This window comes from Aotus nancymaae, unplaced genomic scaffold (assembly GCF_030222135.1).
Source record: "Aotus nancymaae isolate 86718 unplaced genomic scaffold, 86718_ANA_hifiasm-v0.15.2.pri h1tg000039l, whole genome shotgun sequence".
NCBI classification, from domain to species: domain Eukaryota; kingdom Metazoa; phylum Chordata; class Mammalia; order Primates; family Aotidae; genus Aotus; species Aotus nancymaae.
Genome location: NW_026988453.1, coordinates 213,376 through 231,700, shown reverse-complemented (window position 1 = coordinate 231,700; position 18,325 = coordinate 213,376). Strand labels below are relative to the sequence as shown.

General features: G+C 35.7%; 1 protein-coding gene across 2 annotated transcripts in view; it reads left to right on the top strand.

Moving 5' to 3' along the window:
• ZBTB41 (zinc finger and BTB domain containing 41) overlaps window positions 1-12,559 on the top strand; it is a 57,669-nt gene extending 45,110 nt beyond the window's left edge. Inside the window, exon 11 of one of the 2 annotated variants that reach the window (XM_012459589.2) lies at window positions 6,213-12,559. In XM_012459589.2, the coding sequence (XP_012315012.2) occupies window positions 6,213-6,868 (656 nt within the window). In that variant the 3' untranslated portion in view covers window positions 6,869-12,559. The remainder of the gene's footprint in view (window positions 1-6,212) is intronic. The other variant, XM_064360206.1, reaches the window with a different exon arrangement.
• Window positions 12,560-18,325: the final 5,766 nt, after the last annotated feature.

Sequence of the window (18,325 nt, the reverse complement as noted above, 5' to 3'; positions counted from 1 at the left end):
AAGTCTGCCGAAGCTGTGCCCACAGCTGCCTCTTCCCCCAGGTGCTCTGTCCCAGGGAGATGGGAGTTTTATCTACAAACCCCTGACTGGGGCTCCTGCCTTTCTTTCAGAGATGCCTTGCCCAGAGAGGAAGAGTCTAGAAGGGCAGACTGGCCATAGCCACTTTGCTATGCTATGTTGAGTTCTGCTAGTCCAAACTTCCAGACCTGTCAGGGGAAACGTGCCTACTGAAGCTTTAGTAATGGTAGACCCCTCCCACTACCACCACCAAGCTTGAGCATTCCAGATGGACTTCAGACTGCTGTGCTGGCAGTGAGAATTTCAAGCCAGTGGATCTTAGCTTGCTGGGCTCCGTGGGGTGGGATCTACTGAGCTAGAACACTTGGCTCCCTGGCTTCAGCCCCCTTTCCAAGGGAGTGAACAGTTCTGTCTCACTGGCATTCCAGGAACCACTGGGGTATGTAAAAAAACTCCTCAGCTAGCTTGGTGTTGGCCCAAATGGCCGCCTAGTTTTGTGCTTGAAACCCAGGGCCCTGGTGGTGTAGGCTACCCTGGTGGTGTAGTTACATTCCATATCTCATTTTTATTTTCTTACTTCCTTTATACTTCAGTTAATATTTTCTAATGTCTATTCTGTATTATTCTCTCCTGGTCTGTGGGTTGCAAAGACCATAGGAAAAGCTTAGTGTCTGCGCTGGAATGCAGCTTTCCTCATGGCACAGTCCCTCAGGGCTTCCTTAGGCTAGAAGAGGGAGTTCCCCAACCCCTAGCACTTCCCAGATGAGGCAATGTTCTACCCAGCTTCAGCTCACCCTCTGGGGCTGCACCACTGTCTAACCAGTCCCAATGAGATGAGCCAGTTACTTCAGTTGGAAATGCAGAAATTACCCACCTTCTGCATTGATCTTGCTGGGAGCTGCACACCAGAGCTGGTCCTATTTGGCCATCTTGCCAGCCACCGTCTTTTTTTTTTTCAATTTGCCTTTCCCTGCCTCTTTCATGTGGATGCCTAAGTTGTTAAGTTTTAGTATTTGTTATTGTCTGTATTTTAAAGTCATGTTATCCTGTAAATACTGCTTTAGTTATATTCTATACCTCATTTTTAATTTCATATTTCTTTATAATTCAGTTAAACATATTTTCTAATGTCTACTCTAAATTATTATCTCATTAATGGTTTCCTTCAAATTGTATTACCCAATTATGAAATATTTGGGGATTTTCTAAGCAAGTTTATGTTACTGATATCTAGTTTAATTCTACTCTTGTCAGAGAAGATACTCTATTCAAATATTCTACATTCTTGATTTTTTTACTACTTATTATGTAAGTTACTGAGAGATTTATGTTAAAATCTCTCTGTAACCATGATTGTAAATTGTTTATTTCTTTTGTTTTTTTCTATTTTTTGCTTTATGTATTTTAAGGTTATATTATTAGACATAGGTATATATATAAATATATCTAATATATATTAGATATTATTAGTCATATCTTTCTGTTGAACAGTCTTTTATATCATTATAAAATATTGCTCTTTATTATGGGATAAAGATTTACTAGCACTCTTTTGATACTTTTATATGACATATTTTTTCTTGTACTTCCAAGCCTTCCTTGGACTTATATTTAAAATGTGTATCTTTTGGTATTGTTTAATTATCTATTTTGATTATCTTTTTTTTTATATTAGTATGTTTAGTTCATTTATATTATATGTGATTTCTCATTTATTTGGACTTGAATATGTCATCATGGTGTTTACACAATTGATTCCTTGATGCTTTTTTCTCTTGTCTTCACTTGGTTTATAATCATTAAGTATTGTTTTTGTCATTTTTCCCTCAATTAGCTTCTTAATTGCGTGTTCTTTCATTAATCTTTTAGTGGTTACCCTGAAGATAACAATGTACATTCTGAAATTGTTAGAGTCTCCCTTACTTTCTAGAAAAGATAAATATAATAATTGAAATTATTCATCACTTTCCAGAAACTGCAAATACCTTATAACACCCTTATCTGTCTTATCCCTTATGTATTGTATGTATTTTAATTCTTCATGTCTCTTAAAACACAAAGACATTACTTTTTTATTTTAAATAATCAATAGTATTTAGATTTAACCATATATTCATTCTTTACTGTTTACTGTTCTTCCACCTGGAGTTATTTTCCTTATGCATGAAAAGTTGCCTTTGATGCAATCTGTTGGCACCATATTATTTGTTTGAAAGTGTTTCTATTTTACCTCATAGGTAATATTTTTTCTGACTGTAGAATTTATGTTAGCAGCTTTTTTCATTTGGCATTTCAGATAGGTTATTTTTGGTTTTTGAGCTTGTTTTGCTTTTATTGAGAAAATATACTGTCAGTCTTATTGTTGCTCATTTGAAAGAAATGTCTCTTTTTAATTGGTGACTTTTTTAGATTTTTCTGTTTTTGGTTTTCAGCGATTTTACTATAGTGTGCCTTGCTTTGTGTGTGTTTGTGTGTGTGGTTTTTGTTTTTTGTATTTTGCAAGGTTTATAATGTTTACTGAATCTGTGTCTTGATGTCTTTCTTTTGTTGGAAGATTCTTAGCCATTTTCTTTTCAAATATTGCTGTTGCCTATTCTCTGTCTTCTTTCTGAGACTCCAATTACATGTACATTCGACATCTTCACTTATCTTTTCTAGAGTTTCCTTTTCTTCCCCATAGATGCCAAGTCTCTGGCAAAATTTACTTTTCCTATATTTTCCTGTACATATTAATCATACCGATTTTGATGTCCCAGTCTTATATGTATAATATTTGCTTTGGGTGTATCTATTGCATTTTTCCCCCTCTCTTGGCATTTGATCATTTGGTCCTGTTTCTTGGCATACCTGGTCACTTTGTATTGAACTTTAGATTTTGTGAGTTAAAAATTACAGAAGCTCTTCAAGATGTGTTCCTTCCAGGTAGATTTAATTTTGTCTTACAAGCAAATAGAATATGAGATGACTTTGTTCTATTTCTTGCTACTTCTGATCTGCCTTTCTCCTACTAGTTCATCATTGTATTGGGGTCTCAACTAAAAGCATGGTGTTTTTACCAGAGCTCCTCACTGGTGAGTCCTGAACTCTAATCTCTGTCTCCCAGTATTCTTGGGATTGCTGAAATATTGGTCAGCCCTGTAGCCTTCTGACTCTTGGTTTCCAGCTGTCTCACCCAGAAAATGTTCCTTTTAATAGTTGGCAAATACAGATACTTCTGTTCATTTCTCTGTTGTTCCTTCCTTTTAAGGCTCCTGACCCTTTAAATCTTTGGTAGTCTCAAACTCCAACTTTTATCTTCTCATTCCAATGAGATTTCCTCAAGCACTGGACTGCAGCTTGGCCTTTATTTCCCCATAGACTGAATCTGAAAGTGCACTGAGAAGAAAAGAAAGAACCTCTATACCTTCCTTTGTCACCAGACATTGCCCCCTTAGGTTCTGGCTTACTTAGCTGTGCTTTGATGCCTGCAAAGAGTAATTTTGGGGGGTTTTTATTTTTAAAAAATCTTTTATCTTTCCCCCCTCATCAGTAAGAGGCATGATATGATACAAACTACTTTATCAAGTCTGAAATAAGTCTCTTAATGTACATTTTTCACACACCAATTTTTTATATCTAAAGAAAGCTGATTCCATAGATGACATTTTTAAATTCTAAAGGCTCATAGATTCTACAATTTTAGCTAATGGTTTACATCTCTTTGAGTATTGTTTTATTTCCTTCTACTTTTAATGCTCCTTTCTGTACATCCTTAAAGGGACCTTCCCTTGGTTGCCGTATGTCTCTGATTTATGATCTTGAGATGAATTCCACTTGCATTTTTGTTGTTATATACATAATCTTACTATAAAACTCTCATTGTAGAAAGCATGTTTCTTTAATCTGTATTTTTTTCATCAAGTTGATAGTTTTCACCTTTTCTACTATGTATCTTTAAGCACTCTAGATTTGCTCTTTACATTTAATATGTTAACATTTTCTTTATGAACTTTCATCTTTTTACAAACCTAAACTGATTTTTCTACTGAAAATGACAGTTGTTTAAAATGATAATGGAAACTTCTCAAAGGACTATGCCTATCTGGGTTACAGTTTTCTAAAAGTATTCGTTACACACTAGAACTGATTGAACTATGATTCTAAGTTTAAAAACATCATTGCATTTATAAAACATTTTAATTGAAGATGCTCAAGGACCATAATGGCTGGTCAGAGAACACTCAAAACTTAAACTTTTGTCTTTAAAAGTAAACTCTGTGCTTCTTGGTGGTGTTAGTATTGCTGTGGTTGTGTTTTTATTTAAAAAAAAAATTATAGAATACTCATTGCATGACAAGTATTGATGCCAGGGATTTATAGAAAGCAATTAAGAGTTCTTGCATTTTGGAGGTGTAAGTTTCGTTGTTTTCAAAGCACTCTTCTCTGAGCTTTTTCATATTATCTCTGATTATAGGCATTCACTTGTAAAATCATATGTTAGATGCTGTGTTCTATACACAGTTAAAAATACTTTTTCTGGGCCGGGCACAGTGGCTCACGCCTGTAATCTCAGCACTTTGGGAGGCCAAGGAGAGTGGATCATGAGGTCAGGAGTTTGAGACCAGCCTGACCAACATGGCGAAACCCATTCTACTAAAAATACAAAACTTATCCGGGCGTGGTGGCACATGCCTGCAATTTCAGCTACTCAGCAGGCAGAGGCAGGAGAATCACTTGAACCCAGGAGGCAGAGGTTGCAGTGAGCCAATATTGTGCCACTGCATTCCAGCCTGGGTGACAGAGCAAGACTCTGTCTCAAAAAAAAAAAACTTTTTCTGAAAAATTAATTATCTATGTAATGTATTACTTCATGTCTCACTACCTCGTGCTAATGACATAAGTAACAATGTTAGTCCAGGAACAAGTAGAAATTCAATAGTACTAGGTACTCAGCCTCCCAGTCTGTCTAACTTTTCTGGTAATGGGATTTGAAGGTTCCAAGACTGCAAAATATTTAACAATAATATTTAACAAATAATAGTTTGATATTGGTGATTCAACTTGAAGATGTAATTATCTTTTAATTTACTAGGAAAATGGATGACATTCCGTATTTCTTTCTGGGGGCTATAGGGAATAATTAGTTTCCTGCTTATTCAGGTTATTCACATAATTCAATTATTGGAGTTGTAGGACCAGGACTGAGATTCTCATTGTTTTGCTTATTTTAAACTGAGAGCCTTTCACAGCTTATAGTGGCCGCAATATTCCTTATGTTCCAGCTCCCTCCTTCCATTTTCAAAGCTAACAATTCCTGGTTGAGTTCTCATGTTACATCTCTCTGACTCCTTCTTCTTCTTCTTCGGTTATTGGCCATCTTTTACAACTACTGTGATTAGATTTGACTCACCTGTGTAAGCCTGTTGATCTGCGTATTTCAGAGTCTTATTCTTAATCCAATCTGCAAAGTCTCTTTTACCATGTAAGGTAACGTATCTACAGCTTCTGGGAACTAGAGTATGTACATCTTTGATAGGCCATTATTCTGCATACCACACTGGCTAACCTAGGAATTTGTGATGTTTTATATAAAACAAAACAAAACTACAGTGTGAGAACCTGACTCAGGGAGAACTAAAAACTGGTCCAGCTTCTTCACTGAACAACTCTTCTTATTTTGATCTCAGGCTAGAGATGACTACTTCTCATCTAATCCAAGGAACCAGGTTAATTAGAGTTGCTGTTTTAGTTTTTATCCTCCTTGGGTGAGGGAGGCAGTCAAATGTTTTCATTTACATTTTGAGGGTTATGGGAATAAAAGTAAGTAATAATAATAGTTTACAAGTGCTTTTATGTACTAGGTGCAGTGCTAAGCCCTATTACTCCACTTTCTCTTTTATTCCATTTACCAACTCTGTGAGGTAGGTACCATTATTCTTCCACATTACAGATGAGAAAACTAGGCATAGAAGTTGGGGAGCTTGCTTAATGTTTGGCTAGTTAGTATTATAGCCAGAATTCAAACCCAGATCTTTTTGATGTTTAAGCTTATTATTTTTACCAGTTTACTATACTGTCTGTATTTTGTGATAGTATACAGTATTATTGCTATTATCATGTTCTTGCAAGTATTTACATTGGAAGTTTGCTACTTGAAGTTATCGTCTTATCAAGTTGAGTACTTTTTACATTTAATTATATTCTTGTTCATACAGGTGAAAAACCATACAAGTGTCAAATTTGCAATCAGTCTTTTAGAATTAAGAAAACATTAACAAAGCACCTGGTTATTCATTCTGATGCCCGACCTTTCAACTGTCAGCATTGTAATGCAACATTTAAGCGGAAAGACAAGCTGAAATACCATATTGACCATGTTCATGAAATAAAATCTCCTGATGATTCTCTCAGTACTTCTGAGGAAAAACTTGTATCCTTGCCCGTAGAGTACTCATCCGATGATAAAATCTTTCAAACAGAAACAAAACAATATATGGACCAGCCCAAAGTTTATCAATCGGAAGCCAAGACGATGTTACAGAATGTGTCTGCTGAAGTATGTGTTCCAGTAACGCTGGTTCCAGTTCAGATGCCTGACACTCCGAGTGACCTGGTGCGTCATACGACCACACTCCCACCATCTTCTCATGAGATTCTGTCACCACAGCCGCAATCAACTGATTATCCACGAGCAGCGGATTTAGCTTTTCTGGAAAAATATACTCTTACTCCTCAACCTGCAAATATAGTTCACCCAGTTCGACCTGAACAAATGCTAGATCCTAGAGAACAGTCTTATCTTGGAACATTACTGGGCCTTGATAGCGCTACTGGTGTTCAAAATATTTCTACTAATGAGCATCATTCATGAGTAAATCTAAACATTCCACAGATTTTTGGATGGTTATATGCTAATGGTAGAGCTGATAGCTTTTAAATTTGTGGGGCTGCTATTTTCTCATTTTCTCTAGTTTCTCAAGTCCTCAGAATAGTTTCAAATCAAGAAAACTATGTGTCTCTGTTTACTGAACATGAATATTTGGACAACATTTCTGGCCTAATATTGGAAGTATACATTTTTGTGATTTTTAAAGATTATTTAGTGCTATCTTTTAATAGTTTCTTAAATTTTTCACAATTATTAGCTGCTGATATTATGGAAATTTTTTTTTAATCATCAGTGAAAATTTTTATTCTTCTTTAGTCTCATTCCTCTCCTTCTTACTTCCCCGTCTTACAAACAAGTTTGAGGACCATGTAGCCTTTAAGAAGGAATTAAGAGTATACTGATAATGCAACTGTTTCTTATCCTGATTTAAGATTCGTTATTACTTTATACAAATTTTTAAAATTGAAATTAGGAATTTGAATTTACACGAATGTCTTGAATATATCTGTGTTGTCCTTCTATTCATCCATAAGTTTAGGTTATCATTATCCTTTGGACTTTTGATATACTTAGAGCTGAAAGTGTAACTAATGTAAGATTAGCTGTTAAATGTAGGATTGAAATTAGCTGTTAAATGTAGAATTGAAATAATAATCCAGGTAACTGGTTTTTGCCTATATTTCAATTGTTATGAATAAGACAGGCAAACATAGGTTTGCGTATTAAATTATACAAGCCTAAAATGTGTTACAAGAAAACTACGACAGTTTTAACTAGATGTTTTTCAATGTAAGTTCATCTTTTGTACTTTACTATTTATTTCAGAAATGTTAACAATATAACAGCATCTATATTCATCTCACTAAGGAAGGAGCAGTTGTAACTAATTAATGAAATTTAATTAAATATGCTACTTTTGGTTTCACTTACTTAGCTGATAGAAACTCTGGGAAACATAACCTAGATATTTTGTTTTCAATTGTTAGAAAAGGTGCCAAACAGATTATGAAATTTGTGCCTAATTTAACTTAACATTGTTTAATTAAATGGAACCACTACTTATGTACAGATTTACATGCAATCCAGATCTTTAATTTTTGCCTTCACAAAAGCATAATGTCTGTGATTACTTTTAATTTTTATTTCTGTATGAGACAAAAGCTGAGGACTTGGTGAAAGGAAATAGCAGTTACAGCAAAACCTCAGTGATTAAAATTGAGGAAAAAGTCAAAATTATAAAATACCTTTAAAGACATGCACTTTCCATATTTTCAAGTCAATTTTAACTAAAAACTAAGATAATGTTTCCTAGTAGAGTTGCTTGAAGATTAGACTAGACAGGGTTGATTTATTATTAGCATGTCATTTGTACATAAACTACTAGAAAATAGCAGTTTTAAAAGTTTTCTATTTCAGTTTTGTTTACACTCCTATTTGCTTTAAGCACTTTTTGTGTCTGTGTAAAGTCTGGCCCAGCCCTTGTGAAAAAAAATCACAAATAAAATAACGACGTTTTAATGAATAAAGTTTAACCAGTTAGTAATGGTGGAAACTGTTTGCTGAAGCACTTAAGAAATAAAGGTACTTTACAGCAACATTCGCCTTACTAGTGAAGATAAAACAAAAGAACTATTGAAAATTGAGGCAGTTAACCAAAGTAGCTCATATAAACAATAAAAACAATCTGAGTTTAGCCTCATTTATCAAGGTTTGGTTGTAATTGTCTTAAGACTAGTAGACATACTTACTCTGTTCTCCTTTTAAAACATTCTTATTTCTTTGTGTGGAAATGTTATATCTGGGGTACTTACATGATTGAGCTTGACTATATGAGGTACTGTTAGTCTGTTAACGTCTTTCAAATTGACTTTAAAAAATACATATCTTTGTGATTTTTGTCATAAAGACTGACAAGCTTATAATTAAAAATCTTACTATAATGAAAAGAAATCATACATAAAATGTAGCCTGCCTTACCTATAAGCTAATGTAGAAAAGTTTAGACTTATAAAAAGGCAGATAGTATATATATATTTATATACATGTATGTATATGGTATATTATACATTTGGTGGCAGAAAAAGAAGATACTGCATTTTCACATTGAAAAGAATACTTTGATTTTTTGAAGGTATTTACTTTAGGGTTCTTTTAATAATAATGTCCTAATGCTTTAAATATATGATTTATTTGTAGGAATTGGTTTACATAGAACTTTTTTGGAATACATCTCTTGTGTAAAGTGAAATATAATTACATAATTGTATTTAGTTCTATTGTAGATAACTTAAACTTGAGTAGTGATTGTTTTATAAAATGCTTTTATAAACGTTATCTCATTTGAACCTCATACCAGCCCTGAAATAGAAAGAACAAGCCAAATTCCCACTTTAGAGATAAAGAATTTGAGGTTAAGATAAAAGGACTCATTTAAGCTCACGTGGTCAGTAAGTAGGGAAAGAAGAAAGCTAGCATTAATGAATGCTACTATGTGACAGGTACTACATTCTGTCATTTAATCTTAACCTAGTCTGAGAGATACATAATATAATTTTTATGAATAAATAGTCTCAGTCAATGATCGAAAACAACAAAAACAAAATGAAACTAATCTGCTGCCTCTAATTTCCAAAAATATAAGAAATTTTACAATTGTGAAAACCTCATGGATTTGGGCAAACTGAATGTATATAGGCTTTTGACAAAAGTTGGCACAAAACGTATAAAAGGAGGCCTATGCTTTTCAGTTGACCTTTTGCAATATTTGATTTAGAGTATTTTGGACAAATGCTCTATAACTAATCCTTTTATTTTGTAACTGTACTTAAAATTTTGACTCTTGCAACTAAGTTTAGCCTCATTCAGAATTTTTTTTTTATTTTGTGAGCATAATTTATTGTTTTAAATTAATTTTTTAGCAGATAGCAGTTAGCACTTAATCTGTAAACTGAATAATTTATCAAATGCAGAAATGTGTTAATCTAATGGGTTTTGACTTAAATGCACCAAAGATTTTTAGTAGGTATTAAATAGTTTAAAAGAATTTAAATTCTTTCTTGTTTGAATAACTATTTGTCCAAAGAAGCATAGTTGAAGTCCTAGAATAATGGGTTTAAAAAAAAAATGTCGTTAGTTTGAATACTGAGATTGAGTATTGTTTGTGTTTATATATATAAAAATAGGAGCAGAAGAAAATACTCTGGGAATAGTCATACTGACAAATCAATTATTAGTGAGAATATTGTTTTCCTCAGTTTAATTAATGCAATGTTATGTTTTTTAGTGAACACTACTAAATGCTAAATAAGCCTATTTTTTACACTACGCTATTAAAATAATTTTTGCCTTTGAATTTTTTTTAAGTCAAGTTGAGGTTATTTTTGTAAGAAACTCCACCTTTTTTTTTTTTTTTTTTTTTTTTTTGCAGCCTAAAATACCATGTAAGGTTAGAGGTTGGTCCTTATGCCAGCAGGATTTAACCATCTGTAAAGGTAGTCTTTGCATACATTTACGTAATTAAAACATTTATTGCTGGGAGAATAGGAGTAGCAAAAATATGGTTTTAAATTGGTGCTTTATTAAGTGACTTCCTTTTAGGCGATGGCAGGTCATGAAATAGGTACACTAATATAATTTTCTATCAACCTTAAAAAGTGTCAAAGCATCTTTGTAGGGTGACTATAAACTTCTAATTAAAGGCTAATAAGTAGTTATCATTGGTTGCTTTTCAGTATAATTGCAAGCAAATTAAAAACACATTAAAATGATATGTTTATAAGCTTGAATTTTCTTCCTACCATATCACTCTCATATGTCATTGATGAAACGTCAGATTTTGAGCAGTAGCTCTTGACAGAGTCCTTTTATACCCAGCCTTTTCTGCATTGAATGCTTTGTGCCTTTTCAATGTGCTGTAGTTGCTTAGAGTTGATTCTGCTGGCTCGACTGTACTGATTAATTTTTTTTATTTTTTTGGTTATGGGTCTTATGATTGTGTTGCCTGCTGGTTGGGCAACTTTTTTTTTTAGGTTGCTTTATGTTTATATAGGCAAATTGGCACTAAGTATTAGTGTGAATATTTGTTTTTATGATTTATGTATCATTTTTAAAATCTCTGTTGTGGCCTTTATAGTTACTGTGAAGCCGTTCTTGGGCCTGTCTCTAGATGCTTAGAGGAATCTGACAAGTAAAGTAAAATGAGTAGTATGTCTGCATCTGTGTCTCTGTTTATCTCTCTCTTTTAAATAACCAGTAACCATAACTACACAGCTCTGCACTGAATGACCTTATTTCAGTTTGCCTAAAACTGAACAAGAGGTAATGGTTTGAGATGAGTTTCTCATTAGGAGCAGCAACATCCCAACCAATATATAATGAGTTCATAAACTCAGGAAAAATTAGGACTTTAAAGAAAGTTGTATTTGGAGATTTCTAAGATTCAGTGCCAAATTTAAAATGCCTAAAAATGTATTCTTTAATAAGGAACAAGTAGCATTTCTAAAACTTTAAGTAGTGTTATAGTAAATGTTACTTGCTGTTAGAGTGAATAATGGATAGTGTGAGAATAATTTTCTAAACAATTTCTAGAAACTAGACAGTTCTTCCTTATATCCTACCCCTTTCCACATTTCTCTCTTGGTATAGTCTACTGTGTGAGGTTTTTTGTTTGTTTGTTTGAGGGTAGAGGGAATCCTCTCCTTATTTCTTCTAAAATTATTTTTACTTAAGAAACCCTTTCCCTATAACCTTAGCATGCTTTCTGCTCTTTCTCTTTGGAAGTGGCATTAATAAGATAGGTATAATAGGACTAAGATGTGTGGAAGATGAGAAAAGGAAGGTTTTTGTAGAGAGAGTGCTTATGTTTTGTTTACTCTTCATGTTTCAACTTGTGTATTGATCATAAATCTATGATCTTGAGAAAAATCCTAAAACAATTTAAATTTAGCCTATGCAGCCAATTATATAAAGAGAAATTAAGGATTATATTCAGAGGAGAAATTAAGGATTATATTTAGAGCATAGAGGTTATACAACAAATATAACTTTCTCTGGTCAAATTCTTAGGCAAAGAAAAGTAATCAGTGCTTGCATTGCTGTTGGAGATTCCAAAAGATGTATTGAATGAAGAGCATGTACACATCTCATTTTTACTGCGCCTTTTTGTGCTTGGCATTCCTGCTTGCATTAAAGCTGGCAATGTACTGTGATGTAATTAAAACATTTTTATTCCTTCCAACGATTGGACTCTTCTTATCCCTATAGATAAAATTGTATTACAATTGATGAGTGTGGCTGCCAAAAAATCATACGAATCTGGGCATTTAGCTGTTCCACATTGTGTAGTAAATGTTTTGATTACGGGGATTTACAAGGTATATTAAAGTTGAAATGCTTTTGAACTTGTTTTCAGTCTCAAATCATAATTTTTGTTTTTAATTAAGGGTTGTTTAAAAGCAATAACCGAAAAATCTAAAATATCAGAATTCATTATTGTGACTGTGTGTAAAATATCTTGTGAGTTTTATACATACTTTGGTTGTCTAATGTTTCCTAAGTATAAATGTCTTTATAGAAAAATTCAGTTCTCTGTGAGGAATAGGAAGTGTACTGTATATTGAACTAGTTCTTTGTTATTTTGATATTTAAAATAAATATGAAGTTCTTTGGTCCTAATACTGCATATCTAGGTTTTACTGAATCACATTTTCACAGGATGGGAATGCAGTACTCTGCATGCTTTCATAAAAATTGAATGCAAAGACCATGAACAAATTGAAAACCAAGTAACTTGCAGCACATTTTAAAATATTTTCTCATAAGCTGTATATTTTGAAATATTTTATACATTTAATGTATAAACCACTAAACTAATGAATTTTAAGTGTAATATAAATTCAAATATTAATGATGAATTTTATCCTTTAAGTAGTCATATTTGCTGTTTTTTAGAGAGAGAAGTCTGAGTGTAGTAATTCATTAGTAAAATGAGTTATTCTGTATAATACTGAGAGGGGCCACTCTTATCTCTAATCCCCCTCACTCCCAGAAGCATACATTCTGGTTATGGGAGAAACGGTTGTTGGTTGAAGGCATAAACTGTAGGCTATAGGACGGTACCCCCCTAAACTTGCAAGTTGTTATCTCTATCTGGCACCATAACTGAGCCTCCAATAGGCTTTCTCTTTTCTATCTTGTCAGCTGCTTCTGAGTGTTAGAAGACCAGTAAATGCTGTGGGCATGAGCACATTTCTCCGAAAAGAGTCGTCTGATTATAGGCAATGTTGTGTGTGATACTTGGTTTACTATTGCTGTCTAATAAATTATACTGAACTTAGTGGCTTAAAACAACAAACATTTATTACATCACAGTTTCTGTGGGTTAGGGATATAGGACGGGTTTAGCTGGGTGGTTTTAGCTCGGGGTCTCTCATGAGATTGAAATCAAGCTGTTAAGTCAGAGCTGCCATCTCTAGAGGCTTCACTGGGGATGGCTTTACTTCCAAGGTTACTCAGGGTCCTTGGCCTCAGTTCATCACATGGCCTCTCCACAGGGCTGCCTAGTGATATGGCAACTGCCCCAGCCCCACCACTTTCCCAAAAGCAATCCAAAAAAAGAGAGTATACCCAGGATTTAAGTTGTTGTCTTTTATAACCTAATCTCAGAAGTGATATAGTACCACTTCTATATTCTATTGTAACTAATTCTAGTCCACATGTTAGGGGCACAAATTAAACTCCCCCTCTTGAAGAGAGGATAGCAACAAATTTTTGGACATATGTGAAAACCATCTCTTATTCATTGGTTATAGATAAAGCTATCTATACATCTATAGATAATGGGGGCAGGTATAGTAAACTATACTCAGAAAAATATATTTATCCCAGAGAGGCAAAATATTGTTCCTTCCATAATAGAAAGGCTTTAATGTAACAACATGCCACAGGTAGCTGGCTGGTCTCATGGGAGAATGGAATTAGATCGGATGTTCGGCGTCAGCCTCTTTGAGTAGATTAGGCACTCCACGGGGGCTTATCACATCAGCTTTGCAAGGGAAACCACCTGGAGCCCATTCTTATCCTCCACCACTGCTGCTGTAGCCACTTTGTAAATGGGCTCAATGAGCAAGCAAATGGATCCCTGGAGAAAGAAACTGACCTCCCTCCACAGGATAGATTCTCCTTTTTACCTGATTTTTGAGCTCCTTCTTGGCCATGGATATTCTCTGATGGGCATTTACATGGAACACAAACTTAACTTCCTTTATCTGTTTTGAGTGGACTTTTTATATGCCTTGCCTCTCCAGACCACGTTGTCACCAATGTTCCATTTTTTTTCTCCAAAGCTTTGACCAGCTGGCCAACCTGTCAGCCATGGTCCGTTAATCAGCATAGAGCTTTACCTTGGGCCATGCTCTCTTCCTTATGAAATGGACCACCAGGCGTACCATCCAGAATTCTCACTGAGAGTATTCCCATCCACCCCTAAGGAGAAGCTGTAGTGCAAGTCTGTTTATATCTGACCTACCATACAGTTTCATCCATAAATCAGGTCTTTTTCTTGCGAAATTATCATTAGGAAATACCCAGTTTTTCCTGTGTAGTTTGAGAGAGAGAGAGAAGTGGCGAAGTAGTAGAGTAGTAAAATATTCTTACTAAAATCTGAGTCACCTGTTTGTATCACTTACTTGTGTATTGGGATCCTGCTTAGCCCTAGGCTTGTAGATTCCGCCTTTGTTTGATAGTGCAATGTTGCTTTTCACATAAAATTTTATGGTCCTTTAGATTAGATCCCAGGTCAGCAAATTTTTTGAAAAGGGCCAGACACTAAATATTTTAAGCTATGCAGGCTGTATGTTTTCTGTCACAGCTATTCTGCCATTGCAATGTGAAAGCAGTCATAAACATATGTAAATAAGTGGGCATGACCTTGCTCCAATAAAACTTTATTTACAAAAAAACAAAAAAGAAACCAATGGGTCAGATTCAGCCCTCAGGCCATAGTTTGCTGACCCTTGGATTAGGTAATAGTCGATAATAAACAGTTTGCATCACACAGTCACTTATAGTCCTTTGATAAGTCATTAAGTCCCTACCATAACCTAATAGCACAGTTAGGATCTGCTTTTCAAATGATAGATGATTGTCTGTAGAGGAAGGCATAGTCTTATTCTCCAAACCTGGAATTTTGTACTGTGATACTTCTCTGGAAAGTTGCCAGAGCTTCTGTTCCACATCTTGGATTGTCACGGAATGAGTGTTTTGGCCCATATGGTCTAAGTAGTAGGGCAGCACACATTGCAACCCAGACCTGCTGCAGAGATCTTACTAGTTCCAGGTCTCACTCAAAAATGTCAGTCTTAGCATTTACTAGATAAATGGTTTGGTGAGATGTGTCTTAATAATACATGCATTGCCTCCAAAATCTAAAGAGGCTTTCTAAATGATGCAAAGTACAAGTTGCCTCTTATTTTAGAAGAGATAGCCTGACATGTCTTAGGCCACTGGATCCCTAAAAGCTTTACTGACAGGAGAGGACCCTGAACTTTGTCCCATCTGGGTTACATTTGTTTTATTATTGGCATTTAGAGTTCTTGCTCCTGTTGAGAGATGCAACTTACCATGAGCTCTGAGCAGGCCTACATAGGCTTGCTGGCTATGCTAAGAATGTAAAGCCCCTACTAATTTTTACATAGGTCATCTCTCTGGATTGTGTTTGTAGAGAGTAATCATGAAGGATGATATATCTCCCTGCCCAGGCATAGTAGTATAAAAGCAGTCAAGTCGCCTTCCTTTCCTGTAATACAACCCACCGCGTGTGCAGGCATCCATCATGGGCCCTTTGTATGGCCCCATGAGACTTGAGAAGCAGGAGGAATCAATGTGAATGAACATGCTGACACTCTGGCTACTGTGTTTTCTGTGAATAATAAAGTCTTGTCTCTGACCCCAAACTACCGTATTTTCTGCTGGCATTTATGAAACTGGCATGCTAACTCTTTAGCTTGCAAGAGGGGTAAAATCTCAGACTCACACAATTCTTCACAACTACTTCTTGCTCACCAGGTTTAATTAGCAAATGCCATCAGTAAAATACGTAATGCTAAGATCCAAGTCCCTCTGAACAATATTACAGTATAGGTAGGAGACTGACTAGCCCTGAGGCAGGACAGTAATGCTATATAGCATTGTACTACTACATAAGTACAAAGTGCTTCAGTTTTTTGATACTGGATGAATGGGGAAAAACAAGAAAAATGCATTTTTCTTGGTTCATAGCTGCAAACCAGCTGATAAAGGTGTGTGCAATTCTTCTGTCTTGGCCTCCCAAAGTGCTAGGATTATAGGCATGAGCTACCATGCCTGGCCTTGACCCAACTGACTGTAAACCACTACTGAGTTCAGTTTTCAGTTAGTGGACCTATAAAACCATTAAAGCCATTCCCAGATACTTTAGCCATTGTATTAATTAAATGGGTAAAGTGCACCCATGACAATAAATTTGGCCTTATTTTTATTTATTATTTGTCCTCTTGGTCTAACGCCATTACATTCCACCTTAGACCGTCAATGTCTTGTAACTCTTTGCTGTACAGGCTATTTCCTCTCACAGCATATCCTGCACTCTCCTCTGTCCAAGTTTTATTTTTTGGAGCCTAAGCTAGTGGAGAGGTCGTGGGAGGTGGATGCTGAGGAGAACTGGAAGTGACTTGTGGAATTCTGCTCCAGGGTTTATTTTTTATTTTATTTTAAGCCGCTATGAAAGAATTTTTTTTATTTTTTATTTTTATTTTTTTTTTGGGGACAGAGTCTTGCTTTCTTGCCCATGCCGGAGTTCAGTGCCATGGTCTCAGCTCACTACAACCTTGGCCTCCCGGGTTCAAGCGATTTTCCTGCCTCAGCCTCCGGAGTAGCTGGGATTATAGACATGCATTTCATGATGCCTGGCTAATTTTTGTATTTTTAGTGGAGATGGCATTTTGTCATGTTGACCAGGCTGGTCTCAAACTCCTGACCTCAGGAAACTGCCTGCCTCAGCCTTCCAAAGTGCTGGGGTTAGAGGCGTGAGCCACCATGCCTAGCAGAAAAATTCTGTTTAAATATTGTTAAGGTTCAACTTCAGGTAAAATTGGGTACAATTGAATATAATTATATGTCTCAGCTTCCTTATTTTGATTTTTCCACTGACTTCTCCTTTTACATGTGTTGTGTAACCATACATACATCCATACATTATGTTTATTTTTTAAGTTTTCTACTGCATTTAGAGGCAATATAGTGTAGTGGGTAAGAGCAAGACAAGGGCCAAACTCACTGGATACCTATGTTGACTCTGCCACTTCCCACTTAGCTGTATGAACGGTATTCTTCATCTGTAAGATACAAATAATGGTACCTATGCCCTAAGAGATATCTCATAGGTTTAAGGTGAAGGTTGAGATAAATATGTGAAGGATTTTAAAAAGTAGTCCCTCAGGCCTGCAATCCCAGCACTTTGGGGGCTGATCACTTGAGGCAGGCGGATCACTTGAGGCCAGGAATTTGAGACCAGCCTGGCCAACATGGCGAAATCCCTCTATACCAAAAATAGAAAAATTAGCTGGTCATGGTGAGGCGCGCCTGTAATTCCAGCCACCTGAGAGGCTTAGGCAGGAGAAAATGGCTTGAACCCGGGAGGCGGAGGTTGCAGTGGGCCGAGATCACACCACTGCACTCAAGCCTGAGAGAAAGAGCGAGACTCTGTCTCAAAATAAATAAATAAATAATAAAATATCCCTAGCCTATGGTAATATGTAAGCTATGATTATTATTAAATCCCTACAATTAAAATAAAAACTAATATGTTATTTGTGAAGGACACTGCCAGTCAAAACGATCATCTATGAATTACTGAGTATCTCAGGTTTCATTTGTTTACCTGGTTTCGCTCCCAGCGTCCCGAAGTAATTAACATCATGTAAATATACTGAGTCCCTGCTATGGTCAGTCACTAAAATAAGCATGTTCACACAAACTAATTATCTTTACATCTCCACTGTTCAGCCCTGGAAACCGTGATAACTAATAAATATAATTCTGGGCGGGGTATGCATATGAGAGGAGTGACGTAAACCAATTTTTGCCGGCTTAACAGTTTTATCTATGATTGTTCCCGGAAACCGCAATGATTAATACAGGTACTGTGGAAATGCTGTGACTCCCTTCCCTTCAGCACAACCAAAATCTAAAGGCGAATTTCAATTCTAAGCCCCTGGTTTTAGAAGGGAACCAGGACTCCGCCACCGTTCTCACCTCCTCCGCAGACAGCGATTGGCGGCCGGATGCAATCATTCAAATACAGCGCCGCCGTCTCATTGGCCACGAGATGCTGCTCACCGATTGGCCTGGTGATGAGGTGGGCGGTGCCCGGAGGCGCCCATTGGTGGAGGCGGAAAATTTAAA